General features: G+C 36.3%; 1 protein-coding gene across 1 annotated transcript; it reads right to left on the bottom strand.

Annotated features, from left to right (window-relative positions):
• Positions 1–2,222: 2,222 nt before the first annotated feature.
• Positions 2,223–19,699, bottom strand: LOC100259071 (alpha-mannosidase). Its single transcript, XM_002265324.5, has 29 exons — positions 19,276–19,699; positions 19,102–19,185; positions 18,720–18,808; positions 18,445–18,619; positions 18,108–18,227; positions 17,937–18,020; positions 17,779–17,850; positions 17,535–17,648; positions 16,585–16,685; positions 16,379–16,472; positions 15,862–16,029; positions 15,653–15,739; positions 14,974–15,039; positions 14,830–14,886; positions 14,459–14,678; positions 14,060–14,196; positions 8,007–8,072; positions 7,849–7,908; positions 7,555–7,626; positions 6,861–6,908; positions 6,635–6,754; positions 5,594–5,659; positions 5,318–5,430; positions 5,125–5,209; positions 3,907–4,017; positions 3,738–3,833; positions 3,620–3,667; positions 3,105–3,173; positions 2,223–2,659 (listed from the first exon to the last, which is right to left on the bottom strand). Exons 1-29 carry the CDS (start codon positions 19,483–19,485, stop codon positions 2,471–2,473), a joined length of 3,021 nt encoding a protein of 1,006 aa, XP_002265360.1. The 5' UTR covers positions 19,486–19,699; the 3' UTR covers positions 2,223–2,470.
• Between the last annotated feature and the right edge of the window lie 5,691 nt (positions 19,700–25,390).

Below are 25,390 nucleotides of genomic sequence, written 5' to 3'. Positions count from 1 at the left end.
TTTTTAAAAATTGTTCTCTAATTTTTGTAAAACAAAAATCTTTTTAGAAATCTAAAATATTTTTAATATTTTTAAATATGTTTTAAAAATAATTTTTATAACTAGTATTTTATTTTTAATCATTTTATATATTTGTATAATTATTTCTTAAAATAGCCTTTAAAAAACAAATAAAAATAATATAAAATAATTGAAATATGTTATCTAAAAATACTCAATTTTATGTTCTTAAAAATTAAAAATAGAAAACTGTTGTTGGTTATCAAATGTGTTTTCTATTTTTTTTATTCTAAAAAATAATTCCTAAACAAATCCTAAGATTTTAGGCAAAGAAGATTTAATCACATTTGAATACATTTTCTTTTCAATATAAGTATCTTAAAATATTTTATATCAAATAAACATTGGTAATCAATTCAAGTAAAAGAAAAGCATGTTTAGTATTGATTCTAAGAACCATTTTTAATATTTTTAATACTTGAAAATTTTCATCATTCGGGTATTAGAAATGGTAAAAACTTTTTCTAGAATCACTCCCAAATGCACTCTTAAAGCAATTGGGATATATTCACATGTCCTAGTGCCATATGTGACTAAAAATTTGGAGAAGTTGGTCCCCCTTTTTAGACTTTAAATTTCATTTTGTTGTGCATGCAACAAGAGAATCACCCTATTTGGGTAAGTCACTAAGAAAGACAAAAGTCAATCACAAAATTGCAATATAGAGAGATGTGGTTTTGATTCCTCCAAAGCTTCATTGTTAATATTGTCTACTATGAGTTTAATGGTCTCATACCCTTTTTTATCTATATGATTAGGGCATCTTATACATATATAGGTTATGTATATTAGATTATGAAGTCCGAATCAATTTTATTGCAATTTGTAGAGGATGTCGAGGGTTGAACTCTTCGTTAAATTCATGGGAATCGAGTTGGGCAATCAATTTGCAAGGTTGGAGGGGTAGTGTTCCCTAGTTTTTATTTTTTATTTTTGATGAACGATGAGTTTATCCTCATCGTATAATTAACCATTTTATGATTTAAAGTTTTTTTTTTCTTTTTTCCATGTGCGGCCAAAATTAAGGAGAGCGAGAACTTACCCATTGATTTATGAACCACATTAAAAATTTCTTATTTTTTGTTCTTTCAATTTTATGCCTAGTTTGGTTAGTAATATTTAGTTCTTGAAAAGTATTAAGGACAAAAAAGACTAAAAAAAATGACTTTTCTTATGTTTAATTGTGTAATGGAAAATATCAAAGAAAATAGAATATGATTAAAATTAATTATAAGTTTATACAATTTTAAATTATTTAATCTTTATATAAATAAGTTAAATGAGTTTAAAATAATATATATATATATATATATAATCTATTCTTTATTTATTTTTTCACAAGACACCTAGATAGAAATATCGAAACACTGATTACGGATTTAACCCCAAACAAAAGGTTCACCATGAAGTTGAGTCGGGCAAGCTTACACCTTGTTGAATATATTGCACCAAATATATAGACTAAAACTCATCATATAAAATAAATATTTTAAAGAGCAAATTAATTCTAATTATTTTATAATTAAATGAAATAAATTTATTTAATTGATTACAAAAAATATAAAAATTATCATAATAATTTTCTTTATAGTGTTTTTAATATCATTAATATATTAATTAAATATTAAAAAATTATACATATATCATCATTTTATTTTATATCATTTAATATAATTGAATTAAATAGATCATAATTTTAGTATTAAATATGTTTTTAAATTAGACATATTATAATCAAATATCACAATATTATTATCGAATAATATTTGATGTAATTTAATAATAAATATAGACTCATAAATTTCACATTTTCATTGACGCGTATAATATTATTATTAAATATGATAAATTATATCATACATATATAAATTTCTTGAACAAGACAACTTAAAAATGTTTATTATACTTCTAATTTTATTTCAAAAAATTTTTCCTTACACTTCTATTAAGTTTTGATCAATTTTAGATTCATCAATATTTTATGTCAAAATATCCATCAATATATCTCTGATGTATCCGAGGTATCCATAAAATCGAAATATCGATATATCCGTGATTACCGATATTTTCATCATTGGGTTTAACTACTCACTCTAATGTAGATATTGTCTACTTTAAACTTAATAACTCAATAACTCACAATTTTAAAATATGTTACATAGTTAAGAGAAACTGGCCATAAGTATGGCATCTAAACTTCTTCCACTAACTGATGAAGGAAGATCACAGTTACAGTGCAGGATGCATGGTGGGAAGATAGAGAAAAATAGGTGAAATAATCCTAGCATGGAAGGCAGTGGTTCTATGGACTACAGTCACTTACATACAATTAAGGTATGAAGGACCTCCATGGGTTATTTAACAGTTCAGTCCCAACTCAAATGAAGATTACATCAAAAAGGAAAACTCCTTAAAATTCTAACAAGAAGGTGCGGATCTCCATTGGACCAAGCTCTACAACAAGAGTTGAATTATCAACAGGGCCACCTCTAAGAGGGGCAATTTCATCTCCATTGTCACCTTCAACTTTCCACTTCAGAGTCTTCATCTCAGACTTCTCTTGGTTAGTTGACAAGTTCGTTTCCCTTATCTCCTTTATCTGCAAGAACATAGAAAGCAATATCACCATCATTATCGTTGTTTTACGACTCTTGTATGCTGCCTGGATATCCGTATATTTTCATTCCACAGAGGAACACAAGAACAATTCTTTGGATAACATGGAGAAGTACACATGCTTTAGAGCCATTACTACTGTCTCACACCAATGAATTGTTGCAATTCCTCTGGATTCTTGAAAAAAGAATTCTACTTCTTTTCCTCTTAAAACTCCATAAAAGATATGATATATATCTTCCTATTGGGATCCTTAAAAGATCTCTGCTTTGGAGTTTTGGAGGCATAAAGTCTTAAAAGGACACATCCTCAACATAAGCACAAATTTTAAATGGATTTATTATGGTCAATTCATTGCACAAATGTGTATATTGGACAACCAAGATGAGGAGGGAAAAAATGAAACGAATGTAAGAAGCTGCACGTACCTTTTTTCCTCTAAACATCTTCTGGAGTTCAACCTTTGCCAATGTTGAATATTTAGCATCTTCTCCAGCCTAACAACATGTCATAGTATGAAATAAGTGGATAAGTGAAGTAGAGTTATCCTATATATTTAACTATGTGGGACAAAATTCCATCATCAATTTTTAGTTCTGGTTTTTGAGTTGTAACAACAGGTCAATGATTTATCAGTTTTTCAAAGTGGACTTTTATCCACTTTGTGTCTTTGTTTTTTATTCCAGAGCTAATTGGAGAAGAATCCAGCAGGAACTATTGTTATCATCTCCAGTATAATCCTCATCTTTGACTTATGTCATCAACATGTTGAAAAGAGAACCAAATGTAATGTGGGTTGAGGATGCCTCCAACAGAATAAGCAATAGAGAAGAGGGACAGAGAGAGAGAGAGAGAGAAGAAGGCTTCATGCAGCAGCTAAAGGTAGTTAGGATGGAATGACTTATTTGTTTCATTAGCAGGTAAGTAAGAGCATGAAGCACACCTCATATAAATGTGCCAGACGGAGGAGAACGCTGCCATCATCCAACTCCTACAAAACAGAAAGTCAGAGAGAGAGAAAGAGAGGGAGAGTCCATTCAACCATGATTTAAGACAATCACCTGAAGAGTAATCACAGCAACATTAAGAGGTAAACTGTAATTGGGTTCCATTACTGTTCCCTTTGTCAAGTGAGAAGCTGTCCAGGTCTCCAACTTCTGTAAAATCAATTTTTAATTAAATCAAGGACCATGAGGACTGATAAAATCTGTGAGCAGAATTACACCATACCTCATGTGTAAAAGCTAAGAGAAGCGGTGAGTAAATTTCCTGGCCAGTTGTTCTACGCCACTGTGCACCATCCCCTAGCAGGTCGATGCTCATATAATAATTTCCCCGAACCTGAATGAGGTTAAACACAGCATTAGAAAAAAAATACAATTATTTTTACCTAGAAAAAACTTATTGATCAACAATTAATGATAAACCTGAAAGAAAGTAGTTATTCAAGTAAGTAAAACCACTTTTGATGAGAACATCTGATTTCAAAATGATAAAAAGATGAGCATATATGTTCAAGGCCCAACTGAATTCTTTGAGAATGAACATGCAGACTTTTCAAAAATCTTGTACAGATAGAAAAATAAAATAAAATTGCAATGCCTATTCAGGAATCCTATGTCTCAAGCAGTTCCGTAAGCAGTTCCACAGGGAGAATATCATCCTAATCATACATGGCATCCTGTCTGCTCCATTAATCTTTAAACACGAGGATAGGAATAAAACATTACAAGGTTGTGCCAAAATGGAGCTTAAACATTCAATTTTTTACACATAAATCAATGAAAAGTTTCACACCAAAAAGTCATCTTTTCCTTCAAAGACCAAAATGAACTTTAGTATTACTAGAAGGGCAGTGTGTTTGAATTGATTGAACTATCAGAATATTAAAGCTCCATAAGATTAACATGTGTTATATGTATTTTCTTATTCATAGAATGTAGATATCTTTTATTTTTTTATGTTTTAAAGAATATGATAAAACATATTAAATTAAAATTGCTTTAACACAATGGGTTATTACTTCCATGTAATGCATAGCCCCACTGAGATGATTATTAGATTCACAAGTCTAGCATTGTATAGCAAGGCAAAAGAAACTTAGACAGGACCTGGAATGGAATGCCATTATCAATAAATGGCAGCAAAAACTAATTAACACTAATCCTGTCTAACCCAACCCCTCATAATCATACAACCAAAAGTAAATGCAAATGATTCCTCCATAATCTAAGATATCTACCATGAATTTATCCCAGTCATTCTAGAGATCAGCTTATGGAACATACAATGACTAATTTCTCATATCAGATTATCAACTGCCATTTATTTTGTCTAGAAGAACCATGAAAATGAAAGAAAAAAGCAGACAGTGCATGGAGAGGGGTAACAAACTTCTGTTATCAGGTTGCAACATAATAAGATGCTTAGAGCAAGACAATAACATACTGTAAGTCCTTCACATGTATTTTCAACACATGTGGTCTCATCAAGAGCTTCACCCACTCCTCTACTGTCATCAAAGATCATACGCCTTCATACAAAAAGAAGAAATTTCAGTTTAACATGTGTCCATGTCTGTAATAACAGAAGTACGAAAAACATCTAAATGTTAGACAATAAAATAATGTGAGAATTGAACCTATGAAGCATTAGCTCTACTTGTCCATCTTTGATGCTAGATCCTCCAGTGGCACGATCAACCAAGACAGAAAATTCTGATTTCTTATCCGTGGTAAAGATTCCAAGATTAATCTGGGGAAGAAAAGATCAAAATCAGCAGCCCTCTAGTATGCCTCACATTGAAAAGAGTTATGGTTTAATTTACATATGAACTTAACAAAACTGCAATGGATAGCAGCATGGTGTAGATATATCACACTGCCCATTTCAGTTAAATCGGTGTTCAGAAAATTACTGGATAGTAGTTCCCTGCTTCTGGCTGATTCACTGAAAGAGACCAGTCTTCTCTATAATCCCGAACCTGCAAAGAACCATGATTATAGAATTCAATTTTATACTGAAGTGCTCAATTGAGGATGTGAGACTCCACCAAAGAAGTAATGTTTGTTATTTTGAGGATGTAGGAAACTCGCAAAAGAATAGGATAGAACAAAGTGATGGCAAGACGATAAAAGGAATCACAGATAAAGTTCTATAAAATGATGTTGACATGGTATCACCAAATATGCAAGTTCTGAATGGCTACTATTCCCACTCTACCAATACGATAATCACAATCCTAAGCACACTCCACTGGATATGTTTCTCTGCTAGATCATAGATTTCTTGCATGTAAAGACTATGTTAGTCGGACCTAATTCAATTGAATCTTTAAAAAGTGGACAAAAACAAACTCAAACCTAACTTCTATGCAATTTACAATCTTGTTCTATTGAAGTCAAGAAGTAAAATGGGACAGCAAACTGCCATCTATAGAGCCTTTTCTGGCCCCAATCATTTAAATGACTTTGGAAACAAATAAATCATCTAACCATGATTTAGATCAAAACCCACCAATTGGAAAAAAAAAAACAAAAACAAAAACAAAACTATAAAAAGTTAGAATGCTATTTCTACCAGTTGCAACTATGCTTATTACTGGGGAAAAAGACAAGACAAAAAGAGCATATAATGAAAAGTAGTTCTAGCCAATCCCAAGTAGTTGGTTTGGTTTCAGCCCACAGTGAAATGCAGAGCAATCAACCAAAGACTCAATACCCCTAAGTGGAGAGACAAATTTCACTTATGGATTACAGATAAACATATAGAGGAATAAACAAAAGAAAAGATGCAAACTTGAGACCTCTAGTTAATCAACATTCTAGTATTATATTAAACTACTAATTTGTCCTAAAAGCTTATGTTGTTAGATGATGGATCCACTATAATACCAGGCTACCAAGAGAAATTGGAAAACTTTCGACATTCAAAGAGAAGAACTGTTTGTGAATGTTACCCGCTTTAGAAAATCCCTTCCGCTAGAATCTGTATAAAACACCTTGTTTGTGACCATATTTGCTGTCATTCGTGTAATGACCTCTTTTCCAACACTATCATCCACAGGGATCGGACCAATCTTCAAATCAGAAATTTGTCAGAACTACTCAGTTCAAGTACATAGATATTAAATTTTTTATTCAGCTTACATAAAGTGTACAAGGTAATCAAGTAAGGTGGCTCACAGTGAATTCAACTTCAGCATGATCTTTGTCTTTGTAAAGTCTGGTCACCTGAAAAGCAACAGAAATAGGCTAGTCAAAAAGAAAGGAAGACAATGTAATCAAGAAGAATTAAAAAGAAAAATTACCAATACTCGATCATGGTCAAAGATTGTCTTATGCAGCCCTTACATAACACATGGAATTATGAATAAGTGAAGAAGATCCCTGACTGCAGTGTCTAATCACTCTAAAGGTTTTTATTTTTGTCGCAATCCCTACTATCAAACTAAGGCCCTTTTTTGTCATCCTCTCTGGTCCTTCCATATGCACACAACTGAATGCATATGTAACATAATGTCCATGCTACCTCGTCAAGATTCAGGTATTGGCATGTTCAATGCCCAAGTTCCCAGATTGAAACATGATATTCTTGTTGTGTCCACTGTTCATATGTGATATACATTTCAAGGTTCAGTGATTTGGTTATTTACTGTCTACACGTTCACACCCACCATGTGTACAACATGTTTGTGTTTGTAGCAAGGTCTTGACAAGATCACCACTAATTCAAATAACATATTTTCAAGGTAGATGAATATAATTGTGAAACTAAGACAAAGAAAAACCTAGTTAAAAGAAATAATTAGCAATTTCAGGATCTTATAATGCAAACAGTTTTGCGTCAATGACCTAAATCCATAGCTAAGATGACAACCTGGTAGATCCATGGACTGAACTCTTGATGGACTTCATCAACTAGTGGCCCACGCATGACCTTCAAGGGCACCTGCAAGTTTAACAAATCATTTTAGTTACTGACAAAGAAGATGAAAATACCTTATTATGGCTCCAGTACTTCAACTATGAAAAGGGTTCACCATACCATTGCCAAATTGTCTGCAACTTTGGGCAAAGTTTCAATGGAAGGTTGTTAATTGAAAAGTAAACAACTATAGCAAAAATAAAAAAATAAATAAAAATGAAAGAAAAGACAAAATAGATGGCTTACTGATCTTGAAACAACTGTTGGAGGAGCACCATTAGGCCTGAAAATGTATGCACCAGAAGGCTGCAAAAGAGAGAATATAAAGCACAAGCCAAAAGCCATTGCACCAACTTGGATTCAATTATACAGTCAGTCCTAATCCAAGAACAGCATTTGAGTACCTGGGAATCCAATCCACCATCACTTGAACCATACCAGAGATAGCTTTGCTGTATTGGTAAATCAACCTGATAAAATGCAAAATCATTAGAGATGCTCTCCAGTTTAACTGAAACAGCCTTCATAATATTTCTATAAACTGAATGCCAAATTATGTCAGTAGCTTTTTAATTTTTTTTCCTATGTTTTAGTTTATGCTTAGAGGATTAATGATTTGTCAGCATGTCAAGGACATTGAGGAAAAAAAAAAACTGCCACTCTCTATAAACATTGGTTGTAAGACTATAATACAAGTGCCCAATAACCATGAAATACAAGACTGTATAGATCATGTTGAGAGAGAGAGAGAGAAAGGAGAAAAACCTTATTCACATTCATTGTAATCTCTACTTACAATTGAGAGATATATATATACAAGGCTAGGAGTCCTAACTACCATACATGTGACCTATATTAACAAGGAAAGATAGTATACTATACATACATTATATTCAACACTCCCCCTCAAGCTGGAGCATATACGTCATATGCACCAAGCTTGTTACAAATATATTTAATCCTAGGACCTCTGAGAGATTTAGTGAAGATGTCTGCTAGTTGATCATTTGAATTGACAAAACTTGTAGCAACACATCCTGATGCGATCTTCTCTCTAATGAAATGACAGTCAACTTCAATATGCTTGGTCCTTTCATGAAAGACTGGATTGGATGCAATATGTAATGCGGCCTGGTTATCACAGATGAGTTTCATCTGTTCATCCTTTCCAAATCTCAACTCCTGAAGAAGATGTCTCAACCATATGAGTTCACATGTTGCCAAAGCCATAGCTCGATACTCGACTTCAGCGCTAGATCTGGCCACTACATCTTGTTTCTTAATCTTCCAAGATATTAGATTACCTCCAATAAAAACACAGTACCCTGAAGTGGAACGTCTATCTGTGGGTGAGCCAGCCCAATCTGCATCTGTGTAACCAACAACTTGAGTATGACCTCTGTTCTCGTACAATACACCTTGGCCTGGTGTACTTTTGATATATCGAAGAATACGGATTACGGCATCCCAATGGCTATCACATGGTGACTGTAGGAATTGACTAACAACACTCACAGGAAAAGAAATGTCTGGACGAGTAATGGTGAGATAGTTCAATTTACCTACGAGCCGTCGATATCTCCCGGGGTCTCCTAAAGGCTCCCCCTGTCCTGGTACAAGTTTGACATTCGGATCCATAGGTGTGTCTACCGGTTTACAGTCTAACATACCGGTTTCTTCCAGGATGTCTAAAGCATACTTCCTTTGGGAAAGGACCACACCAGAACTGGATTGAGCTATCTCAATTCCCAAGAAATACTTGAGTTTCCCCAAGTCTTTGGTCTGAAAGTGGGTAAAAAGATGTTGCTTTAGTTTCTGAATACCATCCTGATCACTGCCTGTAATGACGATGTCGTCCACATAAACAACCAGATAAATACACTGCCCCAAGGAGTTATGATGATAAAAAACTGAATGGTCTGCTGTACTGCGAAGCATGCCAAACTCTTGAACAACAGAACTAAAACGGCTAAACCATGCTCGAGGAGATTGTTTCAAGCCATATAGAGAGCGGCGTAACCTGCACACTAAACCAGACTCCCCCTGAGCAACAAAACCAGGAGGTTGCTCCATATAAACTTCCTCAGCAAGATCACCATGAAGGAAGGCATTTTTAATATCCAACTGATAAAGAGGCCAAGAACACATAGCAGCCATGGACAGAAGCAAGCGGACAGAAGCAATCTTGGCAACAGGGGAGAATGTGTCACCATAATCAGAACCATAAACTTGAGTATAGCCTTTAGCAACTAAGCGGGCCTTAAGGCGATCAACCTGACCATCAAGACCAACCTTAACTGCATAGACCCAACGACAACCAACTGTAGATTTACTAGAGGGTAAAACAACAAGATCCCAAGTGCCATTAGAGTGCAGAGCAGCCATTTCATCCACCATTGCCTGTCGCCAGCCTGGATGGGAAAGAGCTTCATGGGTGCTCTTTGGAAGAGAAACAGAGGATATAGCACAAACAAAAGCAGAATAGGGTGAAGATAATCGATGATAACTCAAAAAATTGTAAATAGGATGAGGATTACGAGTAGAGCGAGTACCTTTCCGAACAGCAATGGATAAGTCATTAGGAGAAGGCAGAGCCGGGGCAGGTGAAGCCGAAGGGATAGGAAGTGAGTCAGCAGGTGCCTCAGGAAAAGGGAGAGGAGCAACGACACGAGGGCGACGATGATAAACCTGAAGTGGTCGAGGGGGCATAGCATCAGGTGGGGAGACAATGGGAATGGGCAAGACTTCAGAAACAGGAAGAGACTCAGAAGTGGTGGAAAAGAATGGTGAGTCCTCAAAGAAGGTGACATCAGCGGAGATAAAGTACCGATGAGTCTCAAGGGAATAACAACGATAACCCTTCTGAAGTCTGGAATATCCCAAGAAGAGGCACTTCATGGCATTGGCGGAAAGCTTGTCCTGTCCAGGAGTGAGAATATGAACAAAGCAAGTACAACCAAAGACACGAGGAGGAAGGAAATAAAGTGGTTGGTCAGGGAAAAGAAGGGAGTGAGGAAGCTGATCGTGTAAGACAGAGGAGGGCATACGATTAATCAAATAACAAGCGGTAAGAACAGCGTCCCCCCAAAAACGAAAAGGAACATGATTATGGAGGAGGAGAGTACGAGCTGTCTCAACAAGATGTCGATTCTTGCGTTCAGCTACCCCATTTTGTTGAGGAGTATGAGCACAAGAAGACTGATGAAGAATCCCATGATGAGACATAAACGAAGTAAATTGGGCTGAAAAATATTCCCTGGCATTGTCACTGCGTAACACACGAATAGAAATATTGAACTGGGTTTGGATTTCAGTATAAAATTTCTGGAAAATAGAGAATAACTCAGCTCAATTTTTCATTAAGAATAACCAAGTACATCGAGAATAGTCATCAATGAAAGTGACAAAATACTGAAATCCTAAAGTAGACGCAGTCCGACAAGGACCCCAAACATCAGTGTGGACAAGCTCAAAAGAAGACTTTGCCCGATTATTCAAACGCTTTGGGAACGAGACACGAGTATGTTTCCCAAGCTGACATGACTCACACGGAAGCGATGACAAAGTGGAAAAACGAGGAACCATCTTCTGGAACTTGGAGAGACTAGGGTGGCCCAGACGATTGTGAATGAGGAGAGGAGCATCAGTGGAAATGCAAACTGCAGGAGATGAATCTGAGGTGAGGTGATAGAGGCCTTGAGACTCACGTCCTATGCCAATCGTCTTCCCCGTACTCTGGTCCTGCAAGGTCACAAATTTATCAGAAAAGGTAATAGAGCAATTAAGAGTACGAGTGATTTTGCTGATGGAAATAAGATTAAAAGGACATTCAGGAGTATAAAGGACAGAAGTGAGAGGTAGAGAAGGCAAAGGAAGGGCCAAACCAATACCTTTAGCCACAGTTTGAGAACCATTAGCTAAGGTAACAGTAGGTAAATCAGAGGTAGTAGTAATAGAGGAGAAAAGATCCTTATTACCAGATAGGTGATCAGATGCTCCAGAATCTAGAATCCAGGGTCCAAGAGAAGATGTGTGGGTAAGGCAGGCAGAGACATTACCAGGCTGGGCAACAGAGGCAATAGAAGCTTGAGATGTCTGATATGCGGAGGAGCTCGGAGGCTGAGGCAGCGGAGAATCAGAGGACTGGGCCATATGGGCAGTGCGAGGAGGTCTTCCATGTAACTGATAGCAACGATCGCGAGTGTGGCCAAGTTTATTGCAATAGGTGCAATGAGGACGTTGGCCTCTACCTCGGGTACCACTGCGTCCTCCTCGAGAGGTAGTTTGAGAAACTAACACAGAAGAATCTGAAGCGCTATCAGATGGCAAAGTCTGAGTGGACGAGATACGGAGGAGGCGAGCAAACACATCATCCAAGGACGGAACTGATGAACTACCAAGAATCTGATCACGAATAGGCTCAAGATCCGGACGGAGGCCGATAAGAGTAAGGACCATGAAGAACTTGTCAAGCTGTGTTTGTTGAGCCCCAACATCAGGAGTAAGAGGCATCACAGTCAAGAACTGCTCCTTAAGAGAGGCAATCTGGCCAATATAAGTAGATAGATCCAAGTCCTGTTGGTTGAGATGGACAATAGCAGAAGCCACCTTATAAAGACGCTGGATATCATTCGTGTATAATCCTTTGGCCTGAGTCCAAAATTTACAACAAGTTTTATAGGCCTGAAGATGAAGAAGAATTCGGGGATCAACCGATTGCCATAATACACTACACAACTGTGCATCTATCTTCCTCCACTGTACGCGGTCGACCTCAGGGATATCTGCCTCCTGTGTAATCAAGTGATCCTCATATCCTTGACCCATAAACCAAAGTTCAACAGAAGCAGACCAGGAAAGATAATTTTCACTCCCAACTAATTTCTCCGAAGTAATCATAGGAGATCCAGATATGACAGAGGAAAAAATGGAAGCTTTAGTAGCCATATCCACTTATCTGGAGAATGAAGTATGTTTGGATCGAAGAGAGCCCTAATACGGCTTCAGATTGCAACGTGGCACCACCGAAAAAGGGAGACGGCCTTAGATCGCGGTGTGGTACCACCAGAAAGGGAGAAGAACACTTCCCAAGGCACGTGCAGGGATTGGAGTGGAGAAAAAGTGGTCGGAGCTTCGCCTGAAAGACTGTTTGGAGGGCCGACGGAGACAAAAATCCCCAAAAGAGGTACGTGCAGGGCTCGGATGGGATAACCAGGGAGGTGGGAAGGCTGATCGGCGTCAGGCGAAGCTGGAGGAGGAGGCGCGTAGCCGGAAAATCTCTCACACGCCCCCACGCGCCGGCGCGTGAGATTCAACCGCCGGCCGGAAAATTGCGCGTGGCCGGCGCGTGGCTGCTCTTTTGGTGCTGGTGCCTTCACAAAAGTTGGAGATCTCCTCCAGGCGCTCCTTCTGGTATGGTCGGTGTCGGAAAAATAGGTCGTCGGGAAATTTCGCCGGAAAGTTCGCCGGAAAATTTCGCCGGAAAATTTGCCAGCGGTGAGTGGTTTCTAACGACGATCCGACTGACCGGAAAGTATTGGGAGATGGGGAAGGTGACTGGAAAGAAACACGGTCACCGGAAGGTTTCCCGGAGTTGATGACACGGAAAACAGGAAAGAATTAGGTTTTCTTCCTTGGCTCTGATACCATGTTGAGAGAGAGAGAGAGAAAGGAGAAAAACCTTATTCACATTCATTGTAATCTCTACTTACAATTGAGATATATATATATATAAGGCTAAGAGTCCTAACTACCATACATGTGACCTATATTAACAAGGAAAGATAGTATACTATACATACATTATATTCAACAGATCACACATATAAGTAAACCAAACCAAAGAACAGAGAACTCACAAGAAGTATCAGAGGGGCTTGATGTTTCGGCTCTTATGTTCCAAAAGCAGTAAATACCAGTATAATTAAATTGTTACAATTCCACACTATTTTATACAAAGACATTTGTTTGTTATATTTCATCACCAATGATTTTTAATTATTTAGATTATTATATATCAACATCACCATCTCACCATGGGACTTCAATTTTGTAACTTGAACAATTTTAATTTTCCAACAATATCTCTGGGTGACTGAAAGATAGCATCCAACAAAAAGAAGAAGAGTTCAAGAAACAAACCTAGTAAAAATTGAAATCCTTTAAAAGGGATTTTTTTTATCAAACTAATAGTTTGCTTGTGATTGACTAAGTGTGGAAAAACAGAAAGATTTGGTCTTAACAGGATGATCGTAGTATTCCTGTTCACAGTTAAATTGAACAACTGAGAACCAGACCTCCCTGTGGGGTTCAACCATGAGACTATTCAAGCTAAGGCACAGACATTGCACATGCTCTTAACCATAGGACATTCAAACTGGACTGGTGCTGCTTACCCCCAGTTCATTTTGTCAAAAAACACTGGTTCAACACTTAAAGGAAATGTGAGGCAGCTTACCCCTGTCTTAGAATCAAACATCCGTTCAAGCTGTCCAGTGGTAGAAGAAAAAGACATCTTCAAACTTCCAGGTCCAACTTCAATGGACTCATTCTGAGGACTGTCCATCACAGAGATATATCCACTTCTGCTACTTTCTGTGGAGCAAAAGTAGATGCATACAGAATATAATTAGTTAACAAAATCAGTTACGGCTTGTTCTGCCATGATCTCCCATAATTTGTACTATTTTTCTTTTCACATGTGAGTTTGATGAGATTTAAAACAATGATAAGTAGTGTACTTGGCAATATGAGAACAGCTGCTTATGAAATAAAAATATACATCAAATGACATTTCAGAATAGTATGATATTTAAGAATACTAATGATCTAGAAGGAGAATATATTGGATATCTACCTTTTCCAGATGCTTTAGAAATGAAGTATGTGTTCCATCCCAGAGGTGGCACAGATACTTGAAACAAAAGCCAAAACTTAGGGACATTTTTTGGTGACCTGCCTAAGTAGGCCTTGGTATAAAAGTTCCTTAAGTTGATTGTAACATTGTCCACCTTAAGATATTGTGCCTCAATGGTGTTGCCAGTAGAATCTTGGACAACAAAGTCAGAATCATTGACCTATGGGAAATATCACTTTCAGGTATTGAAGAGAAAATATCATATTTAATTCACACATACAGAGGAAAAGAAGATTAAAAAGAAAAAGAAAAAGAAAAAATGTAACTCTCTTGCTCTAAGATGGGCAAAGCGAAGACAAGCATTCACGCACCGGTATCCTCACAAATTCAGTACGCTTCCATCCAAGTGGATTATATGCCACTACAACCTGAAATTAAACATTTAAAAATAATGGAGAAATATTTAAGAGAAATTTTAACTATTAACCATGGATCCAGAAAAATAGGAAAATTACCAAACTCTTCCCTTCAGGAATATCTTCCTCAGTTGGTGGACAGAAACTTATGTTGAGTAATTGGCACTGTTGAAGATTTTAACCAGCAAAAAAAAAGGGGGGATAACATCATTAAATTAATGGGGATCAGCTTGAGTGGTTAAGTGGGCATAATTGCCCAACAATGCAAATAACTGACACATACTTGAAATAAAAACACCTATTGCACCATGAATGCTTGTCAGGGGCGGAACTAGAAATGGGATCCGGGGCAAAGGACAGAGTTTAGTTTCGGGGGAAGGCGCAAATATGAGCCAAAAAGCAATGTTTGGCTCACCAGTTTGTTTGTTTCTTTTTCAAAACTGAGGTCATAGGATCAATACCTCATTTTGCAGGCTAATTTTTTTATTTTTTTGGGGGGCCATCTGCCCCCTCTGAGCCCTACCTGAATCCACCAATAATGCTTGGAGGTGCATTATTTTCAGATTGTGGTGTTCCAAATATATCTTACTTACATTTTCCTTTTGTAAGTCACGTGCACATGGTTATATACAAAACTGTAGCATGACATAAGCTTATGATTGCAGTTTATGCAATTCAAAAAATGCATCTTCTTGTTTCATGGCACAAGTACTTTAGCAGTCACAAATTCAACACCCATGTAGCCATGTGAACAAAGGAAAATATGTGAAATAATTACCTGGCTAAATGACGATGTGGATGCTGCACATTGACCTGAGTTTTTACTAGCTATGCATGAAAGAGCTGAATTCACAGTGGCTTCTGTCTATGAAAAGTTATTGTGATTCAAAGAATATTAATTAAAAGTTTGGTCTAGAATAAGTAACATAATGCAAGAGGAAAAGAAACAGAAACCACAAGGTTAAGTTTGCAGGCAGAGCAGCCAACCTCAGAAGCCCCAATTGCCAGGCGCTTTGCATAGTCATTTGTTGTGTGTTGTTTAGCAGTACCAGTTACAGCATCATGGTGCTGTGCAATTCCTAAAGCATCCCCCAAACTAAAAGTGTTGAGACCAGTCGAGCTCCTTCCAGCCAGGAATTCAAGCTGGCGTGCTGCCTATTTTACACAAAAAGAAAACTGTTTCAATTCTATATATTACTAAAACTCAAGGCATACACAAAGATCACAAACAGATTAACGAGTGTCATCCATGACCAAGTAGTAGGAAGATCCATCCCCTGTCCACATGGAACATAACCAGTGACTAAATCTGGTACTTTGTGCTCAATATGGATGTCAAACTCAATTTTGTGACCATATGTCTTCATTAATGGACTTTCTTATGGAACATTTTAAACATTCTTTGTGGCGAGTATAGCAAGTATACAGAATAGATCAGAAAGAGCTTCTCCCTTCAACATTCTAGCTTAATATAACTCTGAAGACAATGTGACTCATATCATACCAAATAATATCCACTTAGCATTCGAACATATCGCTTCAAAGCTGGGCGGCTAGTAAAATATCCAGTCCAATAAGCATTTATCCTGTCTGCATATCTGTAGGCAACAGTTAGACAACCAAAGTTTACAACATATTAAGTCAATAAAACTATTCCCACTATGTTTCCATATCCACAAGAAAATAAATAAAGAATTAAGTAATGCTCACGGGAAATAGTCATGAGTTTTGAGTGGCCATTCTTCATTTGTTGCATGTTTTGCATCAACATACATGGATGGAGTAGAATACAATGCATTCACCCGACCATCCTGTGAAAATGAAACTCATTCAAAATGTACATATTATATATAAACAAAATGCATCAAATGACCAAAAAAGAAGTCATGATCTAAAGGCTAACTTAAAAAATCTTGATAGTAACTGTCTGGGCATACTTCAGGAATAGACTGAAGGAGCAAAGTGAGTTTAATGGTTTCTGCATCGACAAGATAATGCGTGATACCAAAAATCAAGTGGCCACATGGCTTTTAAACTGGAAATGTATGGCCACTTTTCCCAGGGATTAAGCACTCACTTCAAGTTCTGCATCATCATGATAATATTTGATACTGAAACTCTAGGAATTCAATCATTCAAGATAATGGTTATGTACAATCATCATAGGGAAAGTAGCCATACAGCTTTTAAAACCTAGGAAAACTGTCCCTTCAATTGTTTTTGGGTGAACTCCACAGGTTCTGAAAGCTATATTGCCACTTTTCCTAGGGTTATTGTTCAAAACTATCTTGTAAAGTTGGCTTCCTAGAGTTGCCTCAACATGAGCTCCATGAGATGCATAATTTCTTTCTTAAACAAGGCAAACACCATTTCTGGGCTATACATACTGATTGAATCACAAAATACAGGTGGTATAATATATTGTGAAGCTCATGTTAAGTCACCCTGCCAAGACAACCATGAGCCTCCTCGTTCTCCCATACGCTCCCCCACCCACCCCCCAAAGAAGAAAAAAAAAACTTGTTCTACCCCTGTTCTCAACCAGAACAAAGTGCCCCTGCCAGAAGTTTCAAGGCCATTAATCTTAAGTAGCTTGAATGCTGCAAGTTAGTAAAGGCCAGAAGGTAGATGAATTTAATTTTCATCCTAAAACTTCTTACCTTGTTAACATAATGAATTAGTTTGTCCATCTGCTTGAACCAGGTCTCAGCATATTGGTACTGGAAATCATCCCCCATTGTCCACATAATATGGTCTGTCCGTGTCACATTTGCCTGTACATGAGGGTGATGGAAGTTACAAATTTTTGCTTATGAACTTCGTGTCAGCTATATGTATGGCTAACATTACTCTCATTAGGAGCTGTAAAAAATACATAAAAAATTATGGAAGCTAAGAGTTTACTTGGACTAAAGCTGCAGCAACAAAATCATTAATTCGCTGTTCAACATTGTAGTCAAATAGATGTGGATTATCCTGCAGTTTCAACATGTACCAGATGAAGGGATTTAGTCAATAAGAAACATCATAACATTGCAATATCTCATTCTCATTGAACAAACCTGGACAGGTATGGAGAAATCATCGATTTCAAAACCGAAACCATTTGGAGGACTATAATGAACAGGAAACGCATTTGTGAAGATCTGCAGAGGCCCCACATGTAAACACTGAATTCACCAACCATTTAAGAAGAAAAAATCCAGGAGCATAGCAGAAGTTGCAGTTCAAACCTGAGATGTGGAACCAAAGGTTTTTGACCCACGCCATATTACTTCAAGAGATTTATCCTCCTTGCGCTTTGCTCTGTCTTGGTAATCAATTCTAGCAAAATGCACAGAATCAAAGCCGAGCTACACAATCAATTCAATAAAATAAATCAAGTGTCAATCCTTGGAAAACAGAAAGAAATGAAAACATTCATCATAAGTAATGATCAAGTGTATAGCTTGCAACAGAGTACAATGGAACCAGAAAAATTGATTAAATTGGTATAACATACTAAAGAGCAGAATCATGTTTCTAAAAAACAAAAAGTGTTCACTGTATTGAGTATTATAAATTTTGTACCTCAGCCCCGAGAAGGTAAGCTTGAACTGCAGAGTGTCCAAATGGATCAATCTGCCATCCAGCTCGAGGAGCCTTGTTGAACGCCTTCTTTATCAAGCGATGACCTAGGGTTGTCTGGTCAATCATGTCAATGTAATGGACTGTAGCCTCATCATGCATACACCAACCACCATTTCTGAGGACAAAGATGCATCTATCTATTATCATGTGCCCATGAGAACATAAAGGCTACCAATCATGAAAACACATAACAAGCAGCTTTACTAACTGCATACATGAATTCCAACCGGCCACCATCTACAAGTTTTCCTACTGTTTCTTGTATTTCCTCACTTTGTTCATACCACCATCTACTGAAAAAAGCCTATCCATATTCACATTAAACAATGTTAGGAAACGATATTGAGTTAGAGAAACAGATTGCCAATGCAGATATGATTGGAACAGTATACAATTTGCCTTGATTTCTCCATTGACTTCCCATTGGTGTTTTCTCAGAACTTGATTTTAGTAAATTGCTTTGCTTATAAATCAACCAAGCTAATCACCCATTAAAGCAAATTTGTGACTTCATCAAACCCAAATTAAAGTCAATGGCATGTACAGTCAATCCAAACATGAATACCAGAAAAAAAAAGAGGCAATTTGCGGGTTTACCATCTCTGCAAACACAAATTTTCTATTTTGGTTCCGAAGCAATGACTCCACAACCGAGTCCAACACATTCTCAACACAAGCGCCCTGCACAAGATCACCAAGAAAATACACAATTCACCATAGCTACAATCTAAAAACCCTACAAAAATCACACCCAAAAGAACAATCAATAACCTGAATACTGTTATTTGATCCCACATAGTACTGATCAATTGTCTTCAGCCACCCCACATCGTCATGTGAATGTGGAACCAAATGGACATTCAATTTGCCTTCAACAATCCCAGCTCCAGTATTGTACTTGATATAACCGCCATTAACTGTCACATATGAGCAGAGAACAACAAATATGCAGAGAAAAGCAGAAGCTGGAGCTGAACCCATATCTCAAAACCCTTATCCCTTCAACCAATACCCATGGAGTTTGCATCCCATTTATACACCCAGTGACTGATGAAAGCTGTCGATGTGATCGGGTGAGACTGTTGACATTTCTTCAATAGTGACAAATGGGCATTGGTTTCTCCTTTGCCCTTTGCCAGCCGGGCCACCTAGCTTGCTTACCATAAATATTGTTGCCTTCTGCAGACTTGTCAACACTCCCCATTAAAGTACAACGAGAACGAAAAGAAAGAGGGAAAAAACAAACTTGATTTTAACATTGGAATCTATGAAACAAAAGGGACCACAAGCAACTGCAAGTCTTCAAAGTCATTAATTTACTCTTAAGTCATAATATTTTATGCACCATAGTCCATAAAGTGAGTAATTATTATTTCTAGTGGATAAACACCTTTGGAGAACAATCCCATGAAGCTAATTTTGTATAACCAACATGAACTGTGAGATGAGCTGTCTATTCCATATATGATAATTAATTTCAACATTTGGTAACGAGTAAAGGGACACATACCTTGTGGACGACAAGGGTCACATATTGGCATTGTGACACAAGGAAGGATCAGGATTAGGATCGGAAATTGATTCTCATACCATTTATTATAATTCATTCCCTCTTGAGTAAATATCATTCTCTTTTAAATATTGCGATTTTAAAACACGTTTATTTTTTTAAAATAAGTATATATAAAATTAGAATTTTTTTTGGAAGATGGCTAAAACTACCGTCCGTCAAATAAGTTGGTTGAGCAGAAAGCATTATTAAATGTAGTCCATCACTGTAATGGTTGCAGCACGAGGGCATGCCATGAATATCCTGAGGTTGGTGGTATGGCAGGGTGAACATTTATGCCGTATGATACAAATATGTGGAGCCCATGCCATCGATATCCACCGACAGGAGTATCAAAACTATCCTCCCCGTATTCTTAGTTTAATGTCTATCATTATCCTTATCCAATTTGTTTGAGCATGGAACGGTAGCATGTGTTGAATAAAAGGACAAACAGCTAAGTTAATTACAGACCCAAACAAAATGGAATGGTCAAAAAGGGGAAGGGATCTAGGAGCCCTTTTCCATGGATGAAGTGGTATTGGTGGTGACGTTCATCCATGAAGTCTGGTAACTTGAAAGTGAGCAATGAACCAGAATCATCATCTACAAAGCCTCGTGGAGACTTTGGAAATTGGAAATGAGTGTGGACCTGTATTTCGCACGATGCATTCCCACTCAACGGTGAAACTCACTTTTTATGTGAAAATGATTTATTTTTTTAGAAAATGACTTGCAGTTGCCACTTATTTTTATTTTATTTTTAAAGGAAAGATAAAATAAGAAAGCAAACTCCAAGTGTAACTCCTTATTTAGAAAAGACGAAATGTGAAAAACCAAATATGGGTTCAAAGGTTAGGTTACTTATTGGAAAGGTACGATAAAGACTATAACACACCTCTAAACCCCTTAGAAACGAGTCTCTACTAAATAAGGTGAGACAAATATAACAATTAACTAGGAGATCAATAAATACCAAAATGATAATATATCAAAAGCAAGTTATGATAACGAATAAATAAACAAAGTGAGAGTGAAAGTGAGAGCGAGAGCATACCTTGACAATAGGTAATAAAACGGTATCATGAAACAGAGTTAGTGGATAATAATGAATATAAAATATATCACATGCATAAAGCAAGAAAAATATATAGCAATATTCATTAAGCATAATAGTTGACAATCAGAAGAGAAAACTCATATGTAGGGCCTCTACCAAAGCCCAATTTATCTTGCATGAATTAGTTTCACAAATTCCATTATTTTAGAATTATGAAAAATTCATTCTTGCATATTTAAAAAAACAAGAGAAACAGAAAATTATTTAAAAATTGAAGAAAATTTGTATAAGTGCATACCAAAATGAAAATAACACTTATTAAAATCAGGATTTTTGGCTACCTAAAACTCTAACAAATGATGAAAAAGTTGTAAAATTAAAAATATTTGAAAAACTTGAGTGGAATTAATATATTTGAAAGAAGATTAGAGTTTTGAAATTTATTTGAAAATTGAAATCTCGAAAATTATTTAAAAATTGGAGTTTCGACAATTAAATCTAAGAATTGGAATTTTGGAAATTAAATTTGAAAGAAATTGAAATTTTGTAAATTATTTGAAAATTGGAGTTTTAAAAAACGGTTTTAAGAATTGGAATTTTATTTAAGAATTGGAATTTTGGAAATAAATTTGAAAGAAATTAAAATTTTGAAAATTATTTGAGAATTGGAGTTTTGAAAATTAAATTTAGGAATTAGAGTTTTAGAAATTAAATTTTGAAGATGACACTTTTAAAATTAAATTTGGAATTTGGAATTTTGGAAAATTTGTTTGAAGATGGCATTTTAAAAATTAAATTTGGAAATTGGAATTTTTGGAAATTTTATTTGAATATGACATTTTAAAAATTAAATTTGGAATTTTTGAAAATTTATTTGAAGATGGAATTTTAAAAATTAAATTTGAAATTTTGGAATTTTTGGAAAATTTATTTAAAAATGGAATTTTAAAAATTAAAATTGGAAATTAGAATTTTAGGAAAATTTATTTGAAGATGGAATTTTAAAAATTAAATTTGGAATTTTGGAATTTTGGAAAATTTATTTAAAGATGGAATTTTAAAAATTAAATTTGGAAATTAGAATTTTTGGAAAATTTATTTGAAGATGGCATTTTAAAAGTTAAATTTGGAAATTAGAATTTTTGGAAAATTTATTTGAAGATGACATTTTAAAATTAAATTTGGAATTTTGAAAATTTGTATTTTAAAGATTAAATTCAAACTTTTGGAATTTTGGAAAATTTTGAAAATGGTAGTTTTGGAAAATTATTCGAAAAAATGAATTTAGGAAAATTTAAAAATTGGAACCTTGGAAAATTTTTTCGAGAATTGATGTGAAAATGAGATAATTTGAAAGTCCGGAATTTTGAAAATTATTCAAAAAAATAATTTGTGAAAACATGTGAGCATTATGGATCAAAAAGGAATATGGGCATGTTTGGGATTGCATGGCAAAGGTGGCCATGCGTGAGTGGGCCCGGGTGCTAGGTGGAGGTGGTAGAAAGCAAGAGGCTGGACACTGGTAGTGCTAAGGCCCATGTAGTTGACCATCATGTATAATGATTGAAGCTGGGAAGGGTCGGCTGGTGGATATGGGTCACAAGATACATATCCATATCCAAGATGATGCATGAGTGATCCACTAAGTCTTGGACATGCAATCGGCTAGTGGATATGAGTCATATCTTGCTATCATCGAGCACAAATTACAGATCACTTACAGCATCAACAATCCAACACATGAATGGAATCAAAGTGTTCTCTTGATACAAACCACCAATCGAATTAACACTACCCATAATGAAATGAAGTACATAGGATAGGATATTGCATGTTGAAATGAAAACAACTGATAAATGAAACCTTAAAGCAAAATAATGCAAGACACCAAACTAACAAAATAAGAAACACATACCAAAACTTAAACTCAAGGAGACGACGAATGAAAGGCTTGAATTCATCTAAACCTTTTGTGGGCAATAAAGCCTCATTCGAAGTTTCCAGCTACTGGGTGAGGAGTAGTTTTGCCTAGATAATATTGAAAAAGCCTGGATGCATCAATTTTCCATTGGATTACAAGTAACACTGCCGATGGACCACCACCTCTGGTTCCCTCCATGAAAATCAACCTTCACACTCCTGCATATTTAGGAGAGCTCCTCACTAGCAAAAATGAGCCAGCTAACTCACGAATTCCTCCTCATTCATCTTGCTCATCTGAATCCTTTTTTTTTTTTCTCTCTAGAAATCTTGCTCTCCAAGCTTTTGTTTTTTATTTTATTTTATTTTATCTGGTCTCTCTCCTATTGAAAAACCTTCCCCCATCCGGAACTAAAAATCTCCATCCCACTTCTTCTGTTTTTCTCTTTGGAAATCACCTCTTTTTTTCGTTCCTTCTCTTCTCCGTTTTCTGCAACTCTCCTTCTAAAAAAAACGTCATTCGTTCCCTTTTCAGTCCTGTTTTCACCCACTTTTTTTGCTCACCCCACTCCTTGCTCAAAGATGTCTCCATCCCTAACCATCACCATGGCAAGGTGGGAGTGTCCTTGGCCATGCATCCATGCATGCAGCTCTCAGCACTTAAAGAAGCCGCCTCCCCTTCCACCACTCCTCCAAGATGTCACCAGCTTTCCCGGGGTGATATGAAAATAGTGCTCTAAAAATAACAAAAAAACTATACCAAAATGAGGATCTACAAATATGTCATTCGTCGATAGAGATGACAAGTGTAATGAATGGATCACAGATATGTGAGAGATGAATGGAATGAAGTGAACTGTACCGAAGAATAGAAAAGATTTCAAATTTTGGTCTAAACACATAACGCGATAAGCTCAAAATTAAGGGCACATACTAGAAAGGTGAGACTCTAGCCAAAAATGTGGATGATGCGATGAGTGTATATGCAATGAATAACACTGGACCATGATACAATGAACAATATAAAGATGACTGAGACAAGAAGTGATCGACACATGGAAAAAGAACTCAAAGAAATGATAAGGTGTGGCTCAAGGCTGAATAGACTCAACTAGGTAGGCGTGACTCGAAGCCGAACAAGACTCAACTCAACTGACAAGATGAATGACCGATCGATATAGGTGCGGTCCTAGAAACTCAAACTGAACTCAAACTGATAAGACAAATGACCAATCGATATAGGTGCAGTCCCAAAAACTCAAGCACAATTGACAAGACATGATGAATAACCGATCGATATAGGTGCGGTTCTGAAAACTCAAACTGAACTGAACTGATAAGAAGATGACCGATTGATATAGGTGCGGCCTCAAAACTCAAGCAGAATTGTCAAGATAGGATGAATGATCGATAAATATAGGTGCGCTCCCGAAAACTCAAACTGAACTGAACTGATAGGAAGATGACCGATTGATATAGGTGCAGCCTCAAAACCCAAACTGAACTAACATGAAGATAACAGATCGATATAGGTGCGGTCTCAACTCGAACTGAACACAAACTGACAAGAAGATGACCGATCGATATAGGTGCGACCCCGAACTCTAACTGAACTAAGGAGATGAATGACTGATCAATATAGGTGTGGTCCCAACTCAAATTGAACACAAAATGATAGGAAGATGGTCGATTGATATTGGTGCGGCCTAAAAAATGCAAACTTAAACTGACAAGACGATGATCGATCGATATAGGTGCGGTCCCAACTCAAACTGAACACAAATTGATAGGAAGATGACTAATTGATATAAGTACGACCCAAAAAACACAAACTCAAACTAACAAGACAATGACTGATCGATATAGGTGCGATCCCAACTCGAAAACTCAAACTCAAACTGACAAGATGAATGACTGATCAATATAGGTGTAGTCTCAACTCAAACTAAACACAAACTGATTGAAAGATGACCGATTGATATAAGTGCGGCCCTAAAACTCTAACTGAACTGACAACAAAAATGACCGATTAATATAGGTGCGGTCCTAAAAATGCAAACTCAAATTGACAAGATGATGACCGATCGATATAGGTATGGTCCCAACTCAAACTGAACACAAACTGATAGGAAGATAACCGATTGATATAGGTGTGACCCTGAAACTCTAACTGAACTGACAAAAAAAATGACCGATTGATATAGGTGCGGTCTTGAAACTTAAACTGACACGAAACTGACATGAAGATGACCAATCGATATAGGTACAATCCCAACTCGAAAACTCAAACTCAAACTGACAAGATGAATGACCGATCAATATAGGTGCGGTCCTAACTCAAACTAAACACAAACTGA

This window comes from Vitis vinifera, chromosome 4 (assembly GCF_030704535.1).
Source record: "Vitis vinifera cultivar Pinot Noir 40024 chromosome 4, ASM3070453v1".
Taxonomy (NCBI): Eukaryota; Viridiplantae; Streptophyta; class Magnoliopsida; order Vitales; family Vitaceae; genus Vitis; species Vitis vinifera.
Note: the sequence above shows the minus strand (reverse complement) of the source record. Positions and strands in the feature narration are given on the sequence as shown.

Bases quoted from the DNA above. Each gene is read 5' to 3' on its own strand.
- LOC100259071 (XM_002265324.5), bottom strand. From the start codon at position 19,485: ATGGGTTCAGCTCCAGCTTCTGCTTTTCTCTGCATATTTGTTGTTCTC. The intron at 16,686-17,534 runs GTAAGAAGTTTT...TCATTTTCACAG, and splicing joins TAATTCATTATGTTAACAAG to GATGGTCGGGTGAATGCATT. The intron at 6,909-7,554 runs GTTGTCATCTTA...GTTGCTTTTCAG, and splicing joins TCAGTCCATGGATCTACCAG to GTGACCAGACTTTACAAAGA.